Source organism: Brassica napus, unplaced genomic scaffold (genome assembly GCF_020379485.1).
Source record: "Brassica napus cultivar Da-Ae unplaced genomic scaffold, Da-Ae ScsIHWf_270;HRSCAF=446, whole genome shotgun sequence".
In the NCBI taxonomy this organism is placed as follows: domain Eukaryota; kingdom Viridiplantae; phylum Streptophyta; class Magnoliopsida; order Brassicales; family Brassicaceae; genus Brassica; species Brassica napus.
The window spans coordinates 39,988-60,907 of NW_026015992.1; the positions used below are offsets into that span (position 1 = coordinate 39,988).

General features: G+C 36.0%; 5 protein-coding genes across 11 annotated transcripts; all 5 read right to left on the minus strand.

The window, feature by feature from the left end:
* Positions 1 to 35: 35 nt before the first annotated feature.
* LOC125601986 (renalase-like) lies at positions 36 to 2,217 on the minus strand. Its single transcript, XM_048773924.1, has 9 exons — positions 2,010 to 2,217; positions 1,834 to 1,933; positions 1,584 to 1,767; positions 1,430 to 1,511; positions 1,177 to 1,356; positions 994 to 1,091; positions 784 to 872; positions 482 to 655; positions 36 to 389 (listed from the first exon to the last, which is right to left on the minus strand). Exons 1-9 carry the CDS (start codon positions 2,092 to 2,094, stop codon positions 218 to 220), a joined length of 1,164 nt encoding a protein of 387 aa, XP_048629881.1. The 5' UTR covers positions 2,095 to 2,217; the 3' UTR covers positions 36 to 217.
* A 6,409-nt stretch (positions 2,218 to 8,626) lies between these two features.
* LOC106412334 (serine acetyltransferase 1, chloroplastic-like) lies at positions 8,627 to 10,088 on the minus strand. Its single transcript, XM_013853283.3, has one exon. The coding sequence runs from the start codon at positions 9,881 to 9,883 to the stop codon at positions 8,828 to 8,830; it is 1,056 nt and encodes a 351-aa protein (XP_013708737.2). The 5' UTR covers positions 9,884 to 10,088; the 3' UTR covers positions 8,627 to 8,827.
* A 2,530-nt stretch (positions 10,089 to 12,618) lies between these two features.
* LOC106359844 (mitochondrial import inner membrane translocase subunit TIM50-like) lies at positions 12,619 to 16,779 on the minus strand. 6 transcript variants are annotated; one of them, XM_048773886.1, is made up of 14 exons: positions 16,509 to 16,779; positions 16,268 to 16,365; positions 16,158 to 16,194; positions 16,014 to 16,075; positions 15,812 to 15,928; positions 15,606 to 15,710; positions 15,410 to 15,508; positions 15,178 to 15,334; positions 14,990 to 15,092; positions 13,957 to 14,906; positions 13,837 to 13,870; positions 13,589 to 13,654; positions 13,417 to 13,476; positions 12,619 to 13,329 (listed from the first exon to the last, which is right to left on the minus strand). In XM_048773886.1, exons 1-10 carry the CDS (start codon positions 16,777 to 16,779, stop codon positions 14,864 to 14,866), a joined length of 1,092 nt encoding a protein of 363 aa, XP_048629843.1. In that variant the 3' UTR covers positions 12,619 to 13,329; positions 13,417 to 13,476; positions 13,589 to 13,654; positions 13,837 to 13,870; positions 13,957 to 14,863. The 6 variants fall into 6 exon arrangements, with proteins under 6 accessions (XP_048629843.1, XP_048629841.1, XP_048629838.1 ...); XM_048773884.1 differs by having other exon boundaries at positions 13,827 to 13,870; XM_048773881.1 differs by having other exon boundaries at positions 12,619 to 13,079; positions 13,179 to 13,329; positions 13,827 to 14,906.
* Positions 16,631 to 18,545, minus strand: LOC106361237 (pentatricopeptide repeat-containing protein At1g55890, mitochondrial-like). The gene is made up of 2 exons (XM_013800958.3): positions 17,089 to 18,545; positions 16,631 to 16,763 (listed from the first exon to the last, which is right to left on the minus strand). Exon 1 carries the CDS (start codon positions 18,294 to 18,296, stop codon positions 17,103 to 17,105), a length of 1,194 nt encoding a protein of 397 aa, XP_013656412.2. The 5' UTR covers positions 18,297 to 18,545; the 3' UTR covers positions 16,631 to 16,763; positions 17,089 to 17,102.
* A 1,143-nt stretch (positions 18,546 to 19,688) lies between these two features.
* On the minus strand, positions 19,689 to 20,764 carry LOC106412507 (poly(A)-specific ribonuclease PARN-like). 2 transcript variants are annotated; one of them, XR_001282626.3, is made up of 3 exons: positions 20,629 to 20,764; positions 20,344 to 20,545; positions 19,689 to 20,133 (listed from the first exon to the last, which is right to left on the minus strand). XR_001282626.3 is itself a non-coding variant. In XM_048773888.1 (2 exons), exons 1-2 carry the CDS (start codon positions 20,415 to 20,417, stop codon positions 19,809 to 19,811), a joined length of 399 nt encoding a protein of 132 aa, XP_048629845.1. In that variant the 5' UTR covers positions 20,418 to 20,708; the 3' UTR covers positions 19,689 to 19,808. The 2 variants fall into 2 exon arrangements, 1 of the variants encoding a protein (XP_048629845.1); XM_048773888.1 differs by having other exon boundaries at positions 20,344 to 20,708.
* Positions 20,765 to 20,920: the final 156 nt, after the last annotated feature.

Sequence of the window (20,920 nt, forward strand, 5' to 3'; positions counted from 1 at the left end):
TTCCATATATATAATATACGTGCGCTTGCTGTCACTTCATCAAGAAACAAAGTAGAAATTTAGGAAGATCACATAATATGTCTGCTTCATCGGCGGATAGAGTTTACGAGGAAGACTGTTATTAAAACTATTACATGATTCAAGTAGAATACTTATAATAAGAATAAATATATATATATAGTTAACTCTGTTTTGAGGTACACTGAGTAGGGGGTACCTATAAGCAGCTGGAAGCCTGCAAAAGCTTTGACGCTGCAGCTAAGCCACTGAGTATGGCACCTTGGACGTTTGGACTGACACAGAAATCTCCACAGATTGCTAGGTTCCTGTTTCTATCCCAGAGGCACCTCTCCTCTACGGCTATGCTTTTGGCTGGGAACGCACTTCCCCTTATAGATAGATAGACAACAGATCTAATAAGCTAACAAGAGATATCAAAAAGTTACAAATTAATTAGAGTCAGTCAGTCAGTCAGGCCTACCATCTGTGGGCTTTCATGAAAAAGGGGAGAGAACTAACAAGCCCTGAGCACTGAAACTCTTTGAACATCTCTTCAGATATTTTGTCAAGTGTTTCGCTCGATAGCTTTTGGAGGCCGGTTTTGGCAATAACACTGCTGGCATAGCCTGGAGTTGAATGCAGTATCCATCTTTCACTATAAAAAAAAGTATATAAAGATTTTAGAATGCTGAACCAAACTTATAAAATTTGGGTGCAACTAAACTGCTCATATACTTTAACTCCACACTTATGTTTTGGTTAGCGAAGTCAGCTGTTACTTACCTATCAGTGGACCGCCCTGGCTTAGTGCTATCACAGTGAGCCCAGCTCAAAATCTCAGAATTCTTGAAAGATAAGCCTTTCGCTGGTATCTAAAATCAAGAAACGCAAACGAAGAAATCAGCCAGATGAATTCAAACACTTTGGCTAGAAGATTGGATTGGTGTATCAACCAACATTAGTAACACGCTGAACAGCAGGAAGACATCTTACCAAAGACAATGGTTCTTTAAAAGCTAGCATAAGAGAAAAGCATGGCAAAACAGGAATATCTTGCAGCTTAGTGGCCAACTCGGGGACAAGATTCAAGTCTGTGTGAAGGAAGCAAATAGAGATAAATGTGATAAACGGTAAGAGTAGGAGGAGTGAGAGAGAGAGAGTAGGTTCAAGTTATACCAAGAGGAGGAGGGAGTCCGGTTAGTTGAGTAAACCTTGGAGAAGCAATGTTTTTATCAGATGCAACCACTCCATCAAAACGACCCAGGTTTTGTCCTTTAGAATCTGTCAACAGCCATGGTATCTCTTCCTCTAACCACTCCAGCTTGGCAATACCAGTTCCAAACATAGATTCAACACCTACGATGACGGATATAAATGTTTAAGAGCGAGCGAGCTGAATCCCACAGACTAGAAAAGCTAGGAAACGAACCGGACTGGTTGCACAAGGCCTTTGATATAGAGTTCATGCCTGGAACACCCACATACTTGTTGTTGTTGTTGGCATCCCCTTCCTATTTTTTTAAGGAAAAAAAAAACTCAAAACTCAAAGATGAATGAGACAAAAGGCAGATTGATAACAAAACCTGTTGCATGATGCCAAGAAACTTGTTGGAGGCACAATCGAAACTCCCAAAAACTTGTTTCCACTGAGAAACAAAACCTCTGGACTCCCACTCGTGAACAAGGGCCATTGCATCAGAGTTGGTCACAGAGAAAAACGGAGCTCCATGGTCGAACGTCAGCTCCTTCCCATCTTCCCCAACCTCCCTGCAACCCTTTCACCAAATAAACAAACCAACCATCTAGAGATTCAAGCAAGGCAGGCAAAGGAACCTTCTCTGAGACGTGCGGCCACCGGGGCCACGACCGGAGTCGAAGATAGTGACGGAGACTCCATTCCTGGCCAGAGTCGATGCGCACACTGCTCCTGATACTGCTCATCCGACAAAACTGGATACTAATCACAAAAAGGAAGGAAACTAATTAAGTGAGAGGAGAGGAATCTCTACTTCCGCTTCCGATGACGGCCACCTTCATTGCCACGGAAACGCTCCTCCTCCTAATCGCCGGCGATATCAAAATTGAGCCTGACATCTCTCTCTATTTTGGCCTCATCCTCGAAATTACACTACGTGTCGTTTACTGTTTGGGCTTTACAACCGCGTCCTCTTTTAAATTCTAAAAACCACAGCTCGTCTGTTAAATTTTGGTCCGAATTGCCACGTGGGACATTGGGATTCAGGGAGTTAATATGGGCTACCAGGGCCCGTTTAGATCCTGTCCGTTTAAATCTGTTTAATGTCAACTCCGTTTAGACCTGTTATCCGTTTAAACTTGTTTAACGTTGAGTCCATTTATGTTGATAGTACCAGTTTAGCCTGTTTAATTTTTTTTTTGTGAATTCTATTTTTTGTCAATAATCTTTTGTCATATCTTTATATAATTTTTAATAGTTTTTATTTGATTTAAAACTTATAATAAATAGAAATTCCAATTAAAAAAAATTTTGAAGGAGAAGACGAACTGACAGTTTCGCGACTGAGCTCGACTGAGGTTCACCGCCAGTCACAGCGGATGACCAGGAAACACGGCGAAGAGGAGTTGCGGTATTGATGACCTGAGATCGAGAGATCAAAGAGTGAGACGTGAAGAAGAAGCTCTTTTATTTAAAAATTATGTTTGTCTACTCTAGAGAAAGAGAAGAAAAGTAATAAATTTTAGAAAATTGTAGGACCACTTAGTTAGATAAAGAGCGTCTAGTTAACGATGATTTGGTTTTAGTCATAAAAAACTACGTCAGTAGTGATAACTAACTTAGAATGTAATAAAAACTTGGAAATTGTTCTATAGCGTAAGATACTTTTCTTATTACTTACACCAATGAATACTTTGTGTTTGTAATATCAACATTAGACACCCACAACTAACTCTTTGTTATTTTCCAAACTAGATATCTATTTTTTTATTTGATTTATGTTTTTCACTTTTAAAATGTAAAACGACAAAGCTTAAAAAATCAAACTTTTTTTTGCTATCTTTTGTCATGAACCATCAAAGAAAAATTATTTTTGATGAACAAAAATCGCCAAAAAACTTGATGAGAAGTCTATGAAGAATGAAAAATCCTTTGAATGATGCTATTGAAGGGAGAACGGACAGGAGCTTGATGGTCGCAACATTACTATGAACAAGGCTCATTCCCATATGAAGTGGTGGTAGTGGAGGCCGTGGTGGAGATGGCGGTGGATAAACAGTGGAGGCGGTGCTCAGCTCCTCCTCTGTGTTGTGCTCTCAACTCATGGCTGCCGTCTCCGTTGCATCGTAACAGACTTGTCGTCTCTCGACGGTCAAAGATTGAAATCTAGATCAACAATGGTGAACTATACATCATTTGCACATCCGGTCCTCCATCTTTTGTACATTTTCATTTTTGACCCCAAACTTCTTAGTGTTCATAAATATCTTCTTGATTTCGTCCCAAATTTATAATTGTACATTCTAAACCATGTCAAATATAAAAAAAAATACACGAAAGACCTCTAAATCTATCATAAAATGATATATTTGAACGGTGTTGAAAAACATAGATCTATTTAAAGTAAAAATAAATGGTAAAACTCATTAAAATCATAAGATATCAAATATCCAAAACAAATGTACATAGAAACGTACCACCATGGACATGAACCTATCCACCACGAACATATCCACGCCATTTTTGTCTACGAAACATACATCCACAGAAAAGTTGTCCACTAAATTAATACTAAAATTTAATTAATATATATGGATATGAAATTAACATATTTTAAAAAAACTATAATCTATTATAACTTGTCCACACTAAAATACAAATTCATGAAATGATAGCTATTATAACATCTATATAAGATAATTTCCACATTATTTCCATTTATCCATATCTATGTCTTTTTTTTCACGTATTTTTCGAAATATCCACATTCTTCTATCTACATTTCATATCCATGTGTTTTTATATAATTGTTAAAATATGATATATATATATATATATATATGAGAATGGATGTTAAAATACAGAGAGAAAGAATTACAATTTATTGTAACAATTATATTTTCACTATATATTTATAATTTGAGAAAATGGACAAATAAAATCACAAGATAAAATGAATAATATAAATTAGAAAATAGGACAAATTTTCAACCACCAACACAAGCATTTATTCACGTCAATTGTCATTTTATTCAAACACAAAGAAACTACAACCATCCTAGGATCTAAATGCATTTTTAAATCGTGTGGTTCAAAATATTTTCTAATACCCAATTTTTTTAATATTTCGAAAATTTAATTTTTCTATACTTTTGAATTGTACATAAAATATTTCCTAATACCCATTTTTTAATTTAATATTTTACCAGATACTCGAAACTATAATCGAAAACCTTGTTCCAAAACTTAAAAAGTATTCATAATATCAAAAACACATTTGAAATACCGAATACATATCTCAAAAACCCAAAATATATCTAATATGAACAAAACATTTCAGACACTTTGGATACATGATTGGATCTTGAGTAGGACCCGGAATTGAACAGAGACCGTAGATCGAAGAAAAAATTAAATATGTATTTTGCTTTGGTCCCGGACCCAAACCATAACTATATTTCTCAGTCGATTTTGGTTTGGTTTTATAGGATCCGGTAAAATGTTCATGGCTAAAAAATATATATAAATGTGTACATACAAAATTTTATATAAACTAATTCAAAATTATATAATTTTAAACAAATGTCTTTATTCGATATAATGACTTTGTAACATAATAATACATACCAATTTCAATATGCTAACTCACAAACTTTGTTTTCATCTAGTTCATATTATTACTCTTGGATCATCATCTATACTATACTAAAAGCAGCATATACTCAACAGAGAAGCTGTCCACGTCGTTTAAAAAAATCGTCCAATCATAATCTTCAAAATGACCACGTCATACCGTTGTTTCTCAACGCAGAATAATAGCAGACCAATTCATATGGGCCGATAATATTTGGTTGCGGCCCATTTTAAATCAGTCCAAATTTCTTATTCCAAATACAAACGTGTGACCCTTCTACTTCGCCTCATCTTTTCCGATTTCTGCAGATTGTTGTTTCTGTTGAGTTATTATGATCCATCCTCACTCATTCAATCCCGTTATTTTCTTCGAAGGTTACAGCAAAGACGATCAATAGATCTTATCTCACATCCCAATTTAATTCTATTTTGATCGTCTCTAGCCGTTACACATCCTAATCTACATCTCTGGAGAAACCGATGGCTGATACATCTCAAGATCTCACTTTTAGGGCGCTTCGTTTGATAAAATGATGTAGTTCTCGCCTCTACACCCTTCAAATCTGAGGCGAAATGGTATCTCAAATGCATGGTATTCATCTGAGACATCTTTTTCCCACTGATATGGTGTCTTCTTCGAGTGGGGAAGATGGCTTCGCGTCGTACCCGGTCAAACTATTCATCTCCACTGAGAAGGGATATGACAGAGGAGAAAGATGAAAAGATAGTCCCAAATCTGGTAATAATCTTTTCTCAGTCTCCCTTATTGATCGTTTTCCAGTTTTCGTAGGAATACAATTGCTTTTTCATATTAATTAGAAATTGACATTGATGCTTTGCTTTAGTAATTCAACATAAAGTGTAAAGATTAGTTTATTTATCATTTCTCGGCTTAAATATTTTCCTCTGCTATGACTGGACCTTTGATTTTTTTTATTCATGTTAAAGCCTAAGAGTGTGGAGTTCCTGTCCATGATGACAAGTATAGCCTCTCACGTTGTAAAGGCACTTCTCGACTTGGGTCACTCCGTAAGGACAACTGTTAGAGACTCCTCAGGTACTTAGCGATCTCTCATTTTGATTGCTGCGACGATTTTTGTTTCTAACTATTCTGTAAAGATGAAGAGAAAGTTAGGTTTTTGTGGGAGTTGAAAGGAGCAAAAGAAAGGCTAAAGATTTTCGAAGCCGATCTAACGGTGGAGGGAAGCTTTGATGAAGCAATCAAAGGTGTTGATGGAGTCTTCCACATCGCCTCTCGTGTTACCCTTTGTGTGGACAGCAATGATCTGGTCAAATGCAGTTTACTTTTGCTAGAAATTAATCTCATTTTTATTTCCATATCAATCAAAGTAGTTGATTTTTTTTCGTCAGGAGAAGTTGGTCGATCGAGATATAAATGGAACAAGGAACTTGATGAACTCTTGCGAGAAATCAAGAAACACTGTGAAGAGGATTGTACTCACATCTTCTTCGACCGCTGTCCGGTACCGTTATGACGCCACAGAAGCCTCTCCACTTAACGAATCACATTATAGCGATCTTGACTACAGCAAAAGCTTCAAAGTAAGAAACATACCTCACTTTTGTATCAATTTTAACCACTGTTTTAGTTAATGAATTGTCTGAAATGTATGTAGAAATGACAATGTATAAGAAAAATCTTCTTTTAGGATGTTACATAGAGTTGTGTGTAAATGAATTATCGTAACGTTGAAACTCTTTAGCTTTGCCGAGTACATAGAGTTTTCAGTTATTCACATACAACTGAACATATATTCATTGGGCATCTTCCTTCTACGGAGTATGGCCCTGTTCGGCGGTGATGCAAGGCGGAGTTGCAATGGTAAAGTCGTGACGTCTCACTTCTTTTTTCAGGCCTTGAGTGGACAAGTGTGTACACACCTTTGCTTTAACACAAGCTCTAACTGCAGTAATTTGAAAAGAAAAGCTTCAGCTTTCAAACGCTTACCTGAACCAACTGGTTAGGATGATTGACTGTCTAATTGTGGAAACAGACATCATTTATCATAGGTTCTTACTTTAGGACATTATGATAATACAGGTTTAGAGAACGATTCGTCTTTGGTTACATAGATGTTAATCTAATCCTTTGTGTCATGGATATACTCATCTAGCGTTTGTGCACTCATATAGTTGCATCAAAATCAGAAACTGAGTGTTGGAACAACAGTTTGAAAGAATCAGAAAGACTGCAACAAATAGCAAAGAAGCAAATATGTAATTGTTGTTAATTTGATTTAGGCCAAGCCAACTATTATAGATGTGCTATTCAGAGTTCTGCAAGTTTTATTTTTCACAAAGGTTTTACGAGTATGATTTTTTAGAATAAAAATGAAAATCAATAACAAAATTTAAATTAACAAATAAAATAATATAAAACAATTAATATCTGGAAACTCAACATAAAAATTTTAATTTCCAAAATTGTATAACTAGGAACAAAAAGAACATAAATTATATCTTACCAAAGTAGAAAATCCAAATATTTTGAAAAAAAAAATTAAAAAAAACTAAAAAATCATAAATTTGAAAAAAAAAATGTAACATTTTCTTTACACGGTTTTTAACAACAGTATACAAAGTTAAAATTACATGTCCCAAGATTAATGTTCATTTCTCAAATGTTAACAGTTATTATTTTCATTATAATTTCTACACATATGTCATATATCTCAAACATGTTGTAAATATTTTTATTTTCATAAATTAGTTATTTACCAGTGTAAGTATTTAATTTTATTTAAATTTTATTATTTTAATAAATTATTTTACTTATTTTTTATAATTTAAGAAACATATATTATATTTTTATAGAAAATAAAAAACTAAACAAAAACAAAATTTAAATATATTTTTCTAATACTAAATTTAATTTATTAGTAACTTGAAAATTATTAACCAATTCTAATGATATTTTAAAAATTTATCAATTTAGATATACTAATTTAAAAATATTTATATTCATGACTAATATTTATTTTTAAAACAAAAAATAAACTTAGTGATAAATATTATTATTTGCATGTATGTCACATCATTTAAATATCTAATTTTAATCATTGTAATATATATATATATAAATTTATTGGAAATACAAATGAAATATTAGTTATTACTTGTGTAATTCAAATATATTTTATTATAAGCCCAAAAAGCAGCATATACAATAATTAATGAATTTAGGTATATTTATATTAAATTTAAAATTTTATTCTAAGTGAGAATGACTAAACGGTTTTGATCCAAACTTATCGGTAAATATTTTTTGTATATTTTATACACAAACTAATTTTTAGAAAAAATGAAAATATCTAATATAAATATATACATATATATATATATATATATATCACTTTTTATTAGATCATCTAAGCAAGTAATGTACCAAAAATGAATCATAAGCACATTTCTTAAAAACAACCAAGACTTTAGGTAATTATCTATACAAAATTAAAAATCATCTGGGTATGTGACTTCATTCATCGTCAAGTGCATATGCCTCTGGTTACACAGATTTTGGTCTAAGACAATGTCATAAAGTTTAGGATATCAGGTACAAAACAACGTTAATAAACATCTTTTAGCGTTCAAATAATCGGCATGCAGCAGCTAAGAACCTTTTAATAAACTATTTTTCTGAATGTCTAAGTAGATTTTATAAAGGTTATTTTAGAAAAATTATTTTGTTTCGATCCGATTTTTAGAATATTGTTTTCCAAAAATTAAAGTTGGTTCAAAGACACAATACATAATCTTTCAGTTCTATGCAGTTTCACATACTTAAAAAAATATTTTTATAAGTTTACAAAAAGACATATTCTTAAATGTATACCTTAAACATAAATTCAAAATACATAATCCGCGCATAGCGCGGAGAAAAGATCTAGTATAATTAAACACCAACAGTTGAGCTCTATACAAAATTTTGGTTAAAGAGTACTTATAAAATCAGATTAATCGGAAATAACTACAATTGGCTTAGATGACATAATCAGACCACTCGGTCAAATACGAAGTCTGGTCCATACTCAAACCTGGAACCTTATCAACCATTCTCCGATTCTCTTTCCCACCTATCGGTCTCGCCGGGTTTCCAACCGCCGTTGTTCGCGGCGGCACGTCCTTAAGCACCACCGACCCCGATCCAATCTTAGCTCCCTCTCCGATTGTTATATTCCCTAGTATACAAGTCCCTGCTCCGATCAAGACCCCATCCCCGATCTTGGGGTGCCTATCGCCGCACTGTTTCCCTGTTCCTCCCAGCGTCACGCCGTGGAGAATCGAAACGTTGTCTCCAACCACCGCCGTTTCTCCGATCACCACGGCCGTTGCGTGGTCTAACAGAATCCCTTTTCCGATCTTGGCTCCCGGATGGATGTCGACGGCGAAAGCTTCGGATACTCTGTTTTGGATGAGTAAAGCAAGGATCTTTCTGTCTTGGGACCAGAGCTTGTGAGCGATACGATGAGCTTGACAAGCGAGAAAGCCTTTGAAGCTTAGGAAGCAATGGACGTAGCTTAAGCAAGCTGGGTCTCTTTCCTTTGCTGCTACTAGGTCTTGCTTCACCGACTCCACCATCTCTGGGCTTTCTTCTAAAACGCTGATGAACATCTCGAAAAGGGTGTTGCTTGGTAAGGTTAAAGTGCTGAGCTTTACCGAGAGAATGTTCGCCAAAGCGGAACCTAACGATGGATGCGATGTTATGGAAGCGTGATAGTAGCTTGACAAAACGGGTTCTTGCTCAACGTCGGATTTGGCTTCTTCAAGCATCTTGAGCCAGACATCACCTCCGTCCAGGGAGTTAGTGATGGGTGCTCGTGAAGGGAAATGAACGGGTCGGAAGAGATTCATGTAACAGAACCGAGAGTCATCTTTATGAGAAAGCTGGGGTTTACATGTTCTGAAAGTGTCGATGCAGGGAGCCATTGAATCTTTTGGGATTGGAAGAAGAGATGAGGGATGGTTGTTATGTGGAGAAGAAGATGAACAGAGCTTATATAGGAGATGGCCACGGCTTGTGCTGACCGACAACATGATGCCTAGTAATAGTAATATTCTTTTACTGAACTGAAGTATGTTTTTTGTGTGGATTTTGTTTTAAAATTGTTGCGTACTATATATATTTGTTCATGTCTAACGAAAAAAGTTGTTAGGTTAATAATATGACAAGCAACACATGTAAGACACATTGCAGTTATTATTGTTACTTTGACTTGATTTCCTGTAATATAATTAGTCTCCTTATCTACACATCCTACGGCTCATCACTCGTCACATGTTTTTTGTGCCACCTACTTCTTTTTTATATCATCAACCTCCTACCTTGTTTTCTATTTGGATTTGTAGACAGAAGTGTCCTTGTAGACAGAAGTGTCCCAGCGTGTAATATAAAAGATGAAATGTGCCTTAAAGTGTAAATCTTTCTTATATATATTTATTACTTAGATGACTAGTTCAAAGCAAGAAGCAAATATCAAAATAGCTAGTGCTAGTATTTACATAATTTGTATATGCGATTTCAGTGTGATTTCTGTTGTCCCAGCATTTAGAATTTGCTAACATATGACAAAACAAAGATTAAGAAAATTGGACCAAGTAAGCTAAGAGAAAAACGAGGTTAAATATATTTTTTAAATGGTAGAAAAGGGAAAACGAGATAAAAAGGTGACGCTTGTGACATATGAGTATGTTTGTCCCAAAGTTGCGTGAGGGCCGTGAGGCCATCGTCCTTTGATTTGAAAACTCCTCCGTTCATTTAAGGTTGCCTGAATCTAATCATATTGCTCACTCTTTTAATTTCTACAACAAAGATATCATACAGTATACGATATCATACCGTATGAAACACACAATAAATCTTTATTTAACTGTTTAATTGTTTCTCAGAGAATATTAACGAAATGTCAAACATACTCTAGGATAAAAGCGTGAACGACAGTATTAAGTATAAGTTTAACTTTAGCAAAAAAAAAGTAAGTTTTTTTTTGTGGAAAAAACATGGGAACAATATACCTTTTTGAACTTTGGTTATAGTTAATCAAAATTCGCCTAACAAATATTTTAACCACTTTTCACTAGGTAATGTACATGTTTTTTTTTTTTGAAAGACAGGTAATGTACATGTTTTAAACCAAATAGTGATAGCTTAGTGCTAAGCAATATTATTTCAGAAGCAAACTTAAAATATTTATCAAAACATAAAAACTTTATATCCAACTACATATTAAAACTATACCTTAAACTGGACATTTTAATTAATATATGATATATATTTATTTTAGGTATTTATTGGGATCTTTGAGTATACATGTAATAAAAGTACAAATGTGAGCAAAGTTTTGAGGAAGAAGAGAAGAGGACGAGACGTGTGAAACTTGAGAGGGTTTATGTCATGGCATCCGTTTTGTAGTACAATAATTTATGATCTAAGTTAGTTTGACTTTTACAACTACTACTAGTCTACTACTACAGTACTAATACGCATTGGAAAGGATTACAGGTGAAAGGATCTTTGTAAGTGGATATTGCACCTTTATGCACGCATTGAAAGTGACAGATTTTAGTCGGCTAATATTTACCATAGTTCTAAATTAATCAGTAAGGTTAGTACAAAACTAGAAATCCACTAATTTGTCTAATTTCTTTGGTTTTATATATGTAACTAGGATAGGCCCGCCCTACGGGCGGGTAAACAATTGAAAAAATAAAATAAATATATTTAAAATATTTATTTCAGAAATTATAATTAATTTTTTCTTGTTTATTATTAAAATAATTTATCTATTTATTTGGCAATTTATTTTAAAAATTGTAAAATTATTTTAATTATTGAAAAATTTATAGATGGTTATTATTTAATGTTTGTTTTAGTTTAACTATAGTAATAATTAGAATTTTTAAAAATAATTGCTCGATGGGTTTAGCAAAGTTATAAGTAATAAGTAGTGCAAAGTTTGATCCATTCTAACTGAGAATATATTTAAGTTAGGTAGACTACATACAAATTTAATAGTGATCATTATTATTTAAAATTATACATGTTTGTTTTGAGTCTTAAATATATTACTCTATGTTTGTTCGCGCAGAATGTTGTCTTTTGTGATTTATGATGTTTATTTGTTGGTTTTTATCATTAAGGTGTACTTGTGTGTATATGAACGGTGTTGGGTAATTTTGTTATATAGTTTCTGTTGTAGATGTGTAGAGTTCCGTTTAATTAGCTTCAGTTCAGGGATAACAATTGAATGTTCCTTAGTTTTTTTATATGTATTCTAAGTTTTTGTTTGAACTAATCGATGTTTTCTATTTTTTATGTCTCGTTATACATGTATTAATTTTGACGCTGTGTCGTTTTCCATTAAATACTGATTCTTATGACATTATTGTGTTTTGATTTGGTGATTAAATTTAGGGGCATTTTTCTTATTTGTGTGTGTTTCTTCTCTAGTGTTGTATAGTTGGGTCTTTGGGTATTCAGGACGGAGTCAGTCTTTTTCATAATCTGAACATTTTTATATGTTACTTTTTGGTTATCCATTTTTTTATAATTCAAGGAAGATAATTAGCGTTTAAAGATTACATTATTTTGAAATATGCCTGTGTTTTTTTTTTGTTATTTGGATTCATCAAAGCAATCACACAGTTCGATATTCCATATTTCGAGGTCATCAAAATTGTCTAAATTTTCTTTCTAATCGTATGTTTTGATGCTTTTGAATTGGCTTCCATGAGTGCGCCATGTACATAACCTATTTAGTTCAGTTCAGCTGTAATTAAAGAAGAATAGATTGTTGACAAATATTATAAGTTTTTCAACACCAAAAGATTATATTTACATAACAAAGAAAATATTGTCGATGTGTCAAGAACAAACACAAAGAGACAGCAGAACAAACGTAGTGATGTACTCATAAAATGACACTGTATGATACTCCACCTAAATGTCTCTTCCATGTCTAAACCACACTGACCATAACTGAGCAAATCAGTCAGCAAGTGATGTCAGTTTCACTTGGACCAAGTCACTGCATCGATCTCTAATTGGGCATCTAGGTACAACTTTAGCGCATACATAGGTAGTATCTATAGGATGTAGATTAAGAGTTGGGGGAAAAAATGGTACCATCTTGCTCTGAATTTTAATTTCTTTGTTAGAAATCAGGCGTAGAGATTCCACATCTTTATCACTCTCTCAAAGCTTCCTCTCCTTCACCCTATGAGCTTTCTAAGCCTGAGCTAGATAATCCATATTGTCCGTGCAGCACAATAGTAAAGACCAATATATAAGTTGAGGGTCAGAGAAGAAAACATACATTAACAAAGTCATTACCTCTTATGACTATCTGGATAACCTTTTATTGATGTTGTAGATGAGTCCGATGAAACTTCAGGAGGAGAAAATGGATCATGGACCGGTAGTCAACGTGCAGCTTGAACCCTTCTGCAGCAAGTATCCCATGTGAGGAAATAGCCAACTTTTGCTGAAAATATAAACCAGTAAAATGTCAAGTGCCCATTTTCTTTTTTGTTTAAAAAAAAAGAAAATCTAAAGGTAAGTATTAACTTACTTTTAACTTATCGCTCTTGACTATCCACTCACACATAAGGCATAACCTCTTAAGTCCAATCTGAGAGACATATAGCCAAATCTCCAAAAGTTAAAAATAATTTGCGGGAGAAAGCACAACATGCGTAATGCAACAATGGTAAAAGCATTTCTCCTTCGCTAAGAACACTTACCCTATGATGCTTGAGACTTTCTAGTTCCTCTGGATCCTACTCTGGCCCATGTTTCTGAGATTTTGCCTGCCAACAGTCATACATATATAAGCAAACGAACTTCAATTCTGGTGGTACAACAATCAGTTTTTAAGTTAGCAAGGAGGAGAAAGGAGTTCTCCATTCTACTCTGCAAAAGTTTATCTGCTTGATAAGATTGTGAGTAAGAAAGTGATGATTTTGACGGATGGAAACACACCTATATATACCTGCAGATGCACCGACTTGAAGGAAAGGGATGTACTGAAAGTGAAATAGTCGAAGGAGTGGGTAGATGGAGTCAATTAAAACTTTAATGACAGTGATTGAATGGATGGGAGTTACGTAACGTTGCCAATCTCGAAACGTATGAAAAGAGCTGGAAGCGAGTCGACACAGACAAAGGCTTGCATCAATCATTCGCCGGTGATAATGGATGGTACTGGGAAGGACCTTCATCGTTGGTGAAGGAATGCGACATAAGCTTTACGACGGCGGAAACTCCAAGGTTCTTTCCCGTCAAGGTGAAGAAAACAAAGTGGTCATTAGTGGGCCAAAATCTAACATTTAGAAGCCCATCAGAAACAATTTTAATGAAGCGCAACGTTTAGTATAGGTGAGACACGTGTCGAGCCCACATAATCCGACTTTCTGACCTGTCTGCTGAGGTGGCACAACAGGAGGGATACAAACCCTTCTTTATATATAAAGATTTTGATAAGTCATCAAAATAAATTTATAATTAAACCCACAAACTAAATATCTTATATAAATATAATATATATAGAAATAAATCAATAATTCGTTAAGGTCTAAACCTAACCAAATAATAGTCGCTAGGCATATACAAATTGCCTACTTAACTAGCAATTTCTTGAACATCTATTTACTCACAATACATATAAAATTATAAATAGACGTTTCAACCAATTAACTTCTCAAAGTTCATAATCGTTATTCATTTGGTAATCAACCAAAACAGATTAGAAAAAAAAAATATTTGCTAACTAAATTAAAAATAAAATTTCATTTTGGTTCCCTTGGAAAAGGTTCACTTTGTAAAACCGAGACAAAGGTCACCAGAGGTAAAAATCGGGTAAAAACACATAACATTTTCATGAGGAAGACACGATTTGTAGTTGTTAAGTTTACCCCTCAGCAAAGAACAGTAGCTTCTGTTCCCTGTGTTTTATGGTGTAATGAATCAAAGAGGATATAATCGTCTCTAACTATACATAAAAAATGTTTATGATCCTTCTAACGCCTCCAGAGTCGGCCTTGTCTCTGTCCTTGCATTCGCCTGCATATTCAATAAGACTTGTCTTAGTGGGGACAGCCAGCAACAGATTTTGCATTCATACGACAGGTAAATAAAAGACTCACTTTTGATACTCAATGGACCTCTCAAGGAACTCTTTGGCAACATCATTTCTCTCATAAGAGGCTAGAACCGGTCTAATATCAGCTGGATTGTTACGAGCAACATCTGCAAAATAAAAGAGATGAGCCAACCAACCAACCAAGATTAATAAAGAAAGAAAAACAGAAGGCAATGAAGGAACAATAGTAACATTCAAGGAAGGGTATTAGGTCGACAAGGGCTGTGTCATCAGATTCGAGTTTGTAAGGCTTGATAGGCACACAATTCTCAGGCTGAAGGCTCGTATCAAAAGCATTGCCGCTAATATACAGAACCCTCTTGGGGTCCCTGTTCAGCTTTGACAGATCCTGGCACCACGGCGGGGATTTTAGAAAAGCAGAGCTACTTTTGGTAGGTTATTGACAAAAAGAGAGATTACGTACCCGGTAGCGCTTTCCATTCTCATATTTAGTAGCGTTTCTGGCTAGCCTATAACGTATGTAGTAATTTGGGTCTAACTTGTCACAGACGGGCAGTACATACTTAGAAAGCAATGAAACCAAAGTGTGTTGTTAGTTGCCGCAATGTTAACACAACATAAAATAAAATAAAATAAAAGAAAAGGGATATTTTTTTTACCGCATCCATCTGGTCAGAATAGAGGACAATCTCATAGAATTTGGAAAGGTGCTCCAAGAATGCATCCACACCAGGTCTTTTGAACGTCCTCCACCCTCTCTCTCGCTAATTTTTGTTAACGGAAAATAAGAATTTTTTTTTAAAAAAACGGATATTCAGAACATCATCAGTCAAAGATCAATTGGAATTAAGGGTGTTACTATTACCTTCCAGTCAGTGTAAAGCAGAGTCTCATTCAAATCAAGAACGAGAGTGTAGATTACATTCTGTTCTGCGGGATGCATATCTGGAAGAAGCTTTTCAGAGAGAGGTTCTGCGAAGCCCTATAAAGAACCGGAGAAGAAGTAAGTAAAGAAGAAGAAGATAGGAGGAGCAAGGCACAAGAATGTGTGAAAGTAGTAAACATACTTTAACTTGTTCCTCCACAGCTTCCCTAAGCTCCAAATACATATCAATGGCTCGGGCAGGAACTGATCATTCAGAAACAAAGTCGTCATAAGAGGTAATAATATTAGTTAGTAGTGAGTGACAAGGGCAAAAGGGATAATATACCTTTGACGGCAGCAGAGTAGAGCATTGCCTGATATTTCTGCAAAGAGATAAAAAAAAGTATTTTAATTCAGAGAAACAATGGTAAAGTCAGAATTGAATTGAAAGCGAACATGAATGCCGGAAGAATGAAGAGATAGTTGTTGAGTCGTCTTGAAAGCAGATTCTCGGAAGGCCTTGGTCTTCTGATTCACTTCATCTAACGTGTAGGCTGCACAAGAATCATGAGATTTTTTAAAAGAGTCAGACAACAACAGTTAGAGACATGACACCTAAGAAAAACACACAAGGCAGACATTCGGACACTATTCGAACCCTAAAGAAGGGCGAGGGAGTGCAAGAAGCACATCATACCATAGCTTGTGTAACCAACAGCAGCTGTAGCACCGGTGAGAGCCCAGATGAATACGTTGCTAAGAAACTTCAGACCTTTCCGCTCCTTCGCCAGCGCCGCCTCAGGAGGAGGAAGTTGATGATGAAGATCAGAAAAGAGCGAGTGCGAGAGTCCTGGAGCAGCCTTCTTGGATGAAGAAGCTGCTTCCGTAGAAAGTAGCCTTGACGTACGACACCTAAGCTTTAGTAACCTTGGCACAAGGCGCGATCGGAGAGCTACGAAAAAAGCCATTCTCAGTTTCGGCGTACTCTCCACTCAATCAATCACTGGCGTGGGGTGGGGGGTTGAAGTAGTAGGGTTTTCAAATGCTCTATAAGGAAATTAACTGTTTGGTTACACGATTTACTTTAATTAATTAAACCCATTTCCTCTGTTTGGAGGTCGGTTTATATCACCTCCTAGATTTATTCACTAATTAATAATCGATTTATTTGTCCCAGTGAAACAATGAATTCAACCAAAATGTATTAAACAACGAATACATGCAGTTTTACATTGTTCACAGAAGTACAATAGCCCACAAGACAAGGAATAACTTACCAGTTCATCATCTCCTAACTGATCAACTGAGACGACGACAAATCAAGCTTGAACTTCAAGAAATCATTGTTCTTTGCTATCTCCACTATCTCCTCGGCTTCTCCTCTCTTTCCCCCTTTTACCAATTCATTTACTAACTCCTGCAATGTCGTTTGTCCCACAAGATAACGCTTACTGAACGTCTCTTTGCAGAGCTCAATCGCACACCCAAACTCCTCTGCTTTACACAATGCAGGAATCAGTAAAGCCAATGTAGCTTTATCAGGACGATAACCCTGCTTCACAATTTCTTCGTACCAAGTTTTGGCTTCCTCCCTTTTGCCTTTGTTGATTGACCCTCTAATCATTGCATTGAAGCTGTAAACATCAGGTTTGATCCCACTAGCCTTCAGTTCTTCAAAGAGACTTACTAGTTCTTCCGATTTCGTCTGGTTGGCTAATCCAAGCAACCGAGCATTGTAACTCCTGATGTCCCTTGCTACCTTCTTCTCCCCCATTTTAGCCCATATCTCTTCCCCTTGCTCAAACTCTCCCTTCAGATACGACGACAACAAAAGTGTGTTAAATGTTATTATATCAGGTTTCAAACCACCCTTGTTCTCAATATCACCAAGCAACGCAACAGCTTCGGACAAGGAACCCTTCTCACACAATGCCTTGATCAAAGTATTGTAAGATACGATGTCTGGTTTGATCGATAGCTTCTTCGGCAAGTCATTGAAAAGCTGCTCAACCACATCGAATCTCTTGGAAACACCATACGCACTGAGCAAGGCATTGAAGGAGAGCACTGACCTCTTGCAGTTTCTCTCTGGCATTTCGTCGAACACCTTCTGTGCGTTTTCAACCAAACCGGCTTTCCCGTAAAGGGAGATGATCCTAGCCGCGAATCCTTCCTTTGACATGTCGGGGTACTTCTTCTGCTCCTCCAATATCTCTTTCACGAAATGTAATCTCTTTGCCGCGACGAGACGCCGCACGGTTCTATCGTAGACGGCTATGTTAGCTCGGAATCGCTCAGACTCACACGCCATCTTGAACTTGTCCACGATCCGTTTGGGGTTTCGTTCTTCATTCACGATACTACTGAGTGACTTTTTAGGAGGTGGAGAGATTGCTGCCGTGGTTTCCGAGGCGGCGGCGGAGGAAAAACGACGGATAGTACAAGTGTTGAAGGCGCCACGGAGAAGGCGAGATAACGACGACATCGTTTTGGGTATGTAGGTTTTCAGGAGAAGGGTTTAATAATATTTTGGGAAGGATGTGTCTGATATTTTGAAAACATTTGTTCCGTATTTGTAATGAAAGAAAGAAGTGGGGGTTTAAAATGAAAATAAAACGGCTAGAAAAAGTGTTGCTTTGCCTTTCCAAGAAGAAACGGGCTCATTGACTCATTGGCAATACTTCTCTGATTCGAATCTAAGAAAAGACATTAACTTTGATTCTACTGGTGTTGATCAGATTCTTGGCAAGTGTGAGTTTTTGACCAGGAGGTAGCAAGAGTTGCTGTCAAGATCATTGAAGAGGTATACTATTAGCTCTGATTTTCCAATCAGCGATTAGCATATTAAATATTTTCCAAACTATTAATGATTATCAACTGATAAAGAGGCCGTTGAGGTATAGTATTCATACTTTATATACCTGGATAATATTCGTAAAAGTTGGGATCATGATTTTTTATTTTTTATTTATGTTCGGTCCCATATGTTTATTCTGAAGAAAGATGGGCTCTTTGTTGACACACGATAATGGTAACCTATTATTCTTTTGTAGCACTGTGAGAGATTCATAGATAACAGCTATATCTGGAGTCAACGCAAGAAAGTCAAAGCAACAAATGCATGTGTCTGTTCACGAAGTCATGCCCCAATGGGCTCCCTTACAAGATACTGGGGAACATGTCATCAGGATTTTTTTTTGTCTTTGTACCCATTGGAATCTTGTCTATGTTCAGTGCATTCGGCCTGGAAAATTCATGATAGAGATGAACATATATATAAATCGGTTTGTGTAAGGTCTGATGACCCGGACCCCCAAACAATGGCGAGAAATGAAGTCAACAAGACACTATTGATCTCAGCACTCTCTTTCTTGAAGAATCTTTTCAGTCTCATAATAACTATCCCAATCTTGTTTCTCTCTAAGGTTCTCCACATTACTGACGTGTTCAAAAGCAAGTCATCCAAGTCTTGTCTTCATGGTCGGGAAGAGCTTGAAAGTCAAGAAACTAAAACCAACCTAGATTATGAAGAAGAAGAAGAAGAAGAAGAAGAAGAAGAAGAAGGGCTGATAGAGATTACTCTGACGAGAGAAACAAAAGAAGGTTGGATGAGTAAAGAAGAATATTACCAAGAGATGACGATCATGGATATTTGGGAAGAACTTGAAGCTGAAGAAAATTTGATTGAGATTGATATCTCCATCCGATCCATTGTCAACAATACTAGTATTTGATTTATCACACTATTGCGCTTTTCATTATTTCATGTACTTAAAACAAAAAATTATACCTGATCATAACACTATATGAGTTTCATGTTTCTTAAAAAACAAAAAAGACAAAGACTCTCTTTGATAAAAAAAAAGGAGTATGGCTAATTAATCCTAGTGTGGTTTAACCAAAGACTCGTCTTTAAACTCTATTTGCCTAAACCGCATCGATCAAATCCGATGCTTTGTGAGTCACAGCGACCATGTTCTCTCTTCTCTCAGCCGTCTCAGGTCTCTTGTTCTTGGTTTGACACCAACCGTTTCAGCTTGGTCAGAGAATAGGACCTTTGAGATGTGTGAGCTGCAAAGGCTTTGCAGATGCAATCTTTGGTCTGTCTAGCCTTGAGTTTTCGTGGGAAGTTCCAGATGAGTACGATATTCTCGTATTTAAACATTGAGACTCGCCAGTTCTCTGGATTACTATGGCCTGTTCGTAGGTGGATGATGTCGCCACTTGTCCAGCTGAGATAAAGACGGTTAATGTACTTTTCAAGTCTGAATGATGTGCAAAGTCGAACCCAAGATGAGTACATGCCTGTGCAAAGACGCAACCTGTCATGAACGAAGAATAAAATGAGATATATTTGAATTAAAGAAGGCTTTGTAAGAAGAAGAATAAGAGAGTGACAGTATCCATCAATCCTGAAAACTTTGCTATCATCGACTATAATTCACTTCATCAATCTAAGTAAAGATCCAAGGACATGTATGTATCTAGTGGTAAGAAATCTTTCCAGCAAAAGTGTAAATGGTATATATTACCAAGAGATTTTCCTTGTTGGATTCTGAATCAGTGTACACAAGAAGAAAGTCTTGCGAACATGAACTTTCATCATTCGTATGTATGTATGTATACAGGATCTCTAAAATGCTTTGCTAAAATCCAGAGCCAAAACACAGTATCAATCCAGGAACTTTCATAATTGCATCTTCCTCTTGTCGTCTGGACAAAAAAAAGAGATGCCTGGGGGAGTATTCAAATACGTGAATTCCTCAAGAACTAAAACACAGTATTGCTAATCATGAAAAGGGGAAAGGAGGAGGAACCTTCATTGATGCAGGTGTTAAAATCAAAGTGATACTTAGCAAGGAAGTCGATGGATGTGGTCTGGCAGAGAAACTCATAATGATCAGAGGTGTGCTCTTGACGAGGGAGTACATAGAAGTTGTGCCTGCCAAAACCAAGCACTGGAGAGCGGCCATCGGTTGTGCCGCCGCATTTTTTTGGACGGAGAAATGGCAGTGAGTGACACTTGTTTAGGTTTTTGCTCAGTCAGTTCCGACGATCGTTTAACGACTTACGAGTTTCAAAAATCTACACTAGCACTGTCAGTCGTTT

Excerpts from the sequence above, each read along its gene's own strand:
- LOC125601986 (XM_048773924.1), bottom strand. The coding sequence starts at position 2,094 with ATGTCAGGCTCAATTTTGATATCGCCGGCGATTAGGAGGAGGAGCGTT. Across the intron at positions 1,512-1,583 it reads TTCTTGGCATCATGCAACAG|GAAGGGGATGCCAACAACAA; the intron begins GTTTTGTTATCA and ends TTAAAAAAATAG. Across the intron at positions 656-783 it reads CCAGGGCGGTCCACTGATAG|TGAAAGATGGATACTGCATT; the intron begins GTAAGTAACAGC and ends TTTTTTTTATAG.
- LOC106412334 (XM_013853283.3), bottom strand. The coding sequence starts at position 9,883 with ATGTTGTCGGTCAGCACAAGCCGTGGCCATCTCCTATATAAGCTCTGT.
- LOC106359844 (XM_048773886.1), bottom strand. The coding sequence starts at position 16,779 with ATGGCTTTTTTCGTAGCTCTCCGATCGCGCCTTGTGCCAAGGTTACTA. Across the intron at positions 16,195-16,267 it reads TTCATTCTTCCGGCATTCAT|AAATATCAGGCAATGCTCTA; the intron begins GTTCGCTTTCAA and ends ATCTCTTTGCAG. Across the intron at positions 15,093-15,177 it reads CCTAATACCCTTCCTTGAAT|ATGTTGCTCGTAACAATCCA; the intron begins GTTACTATTGTT and ends TTTATTTTGCAG.
- LOC106361237 (XM_013800958.3), bottom strand. The coding sequence starts at position 18,296 with ATGTCGTCGTTATCTCGCCTTCTCCGTGGCGCCTTCAACACTTGTACT.
- LOC106412507 (XM_048773888.1), bottom strand. The coding sequence starts at position 20,417 with ATGATGAAAGTTCATGTTCGCAAGACTTTCTTCTTGTGTACACTGATT. Across the intron at positions 20,134-20,343 it reads CCAACAAGGAAAATCTCTTG|GTTGCGTCTTTGCACAGGCA; the intron begins GTAATATATACC and ends CGTTCATGACAG.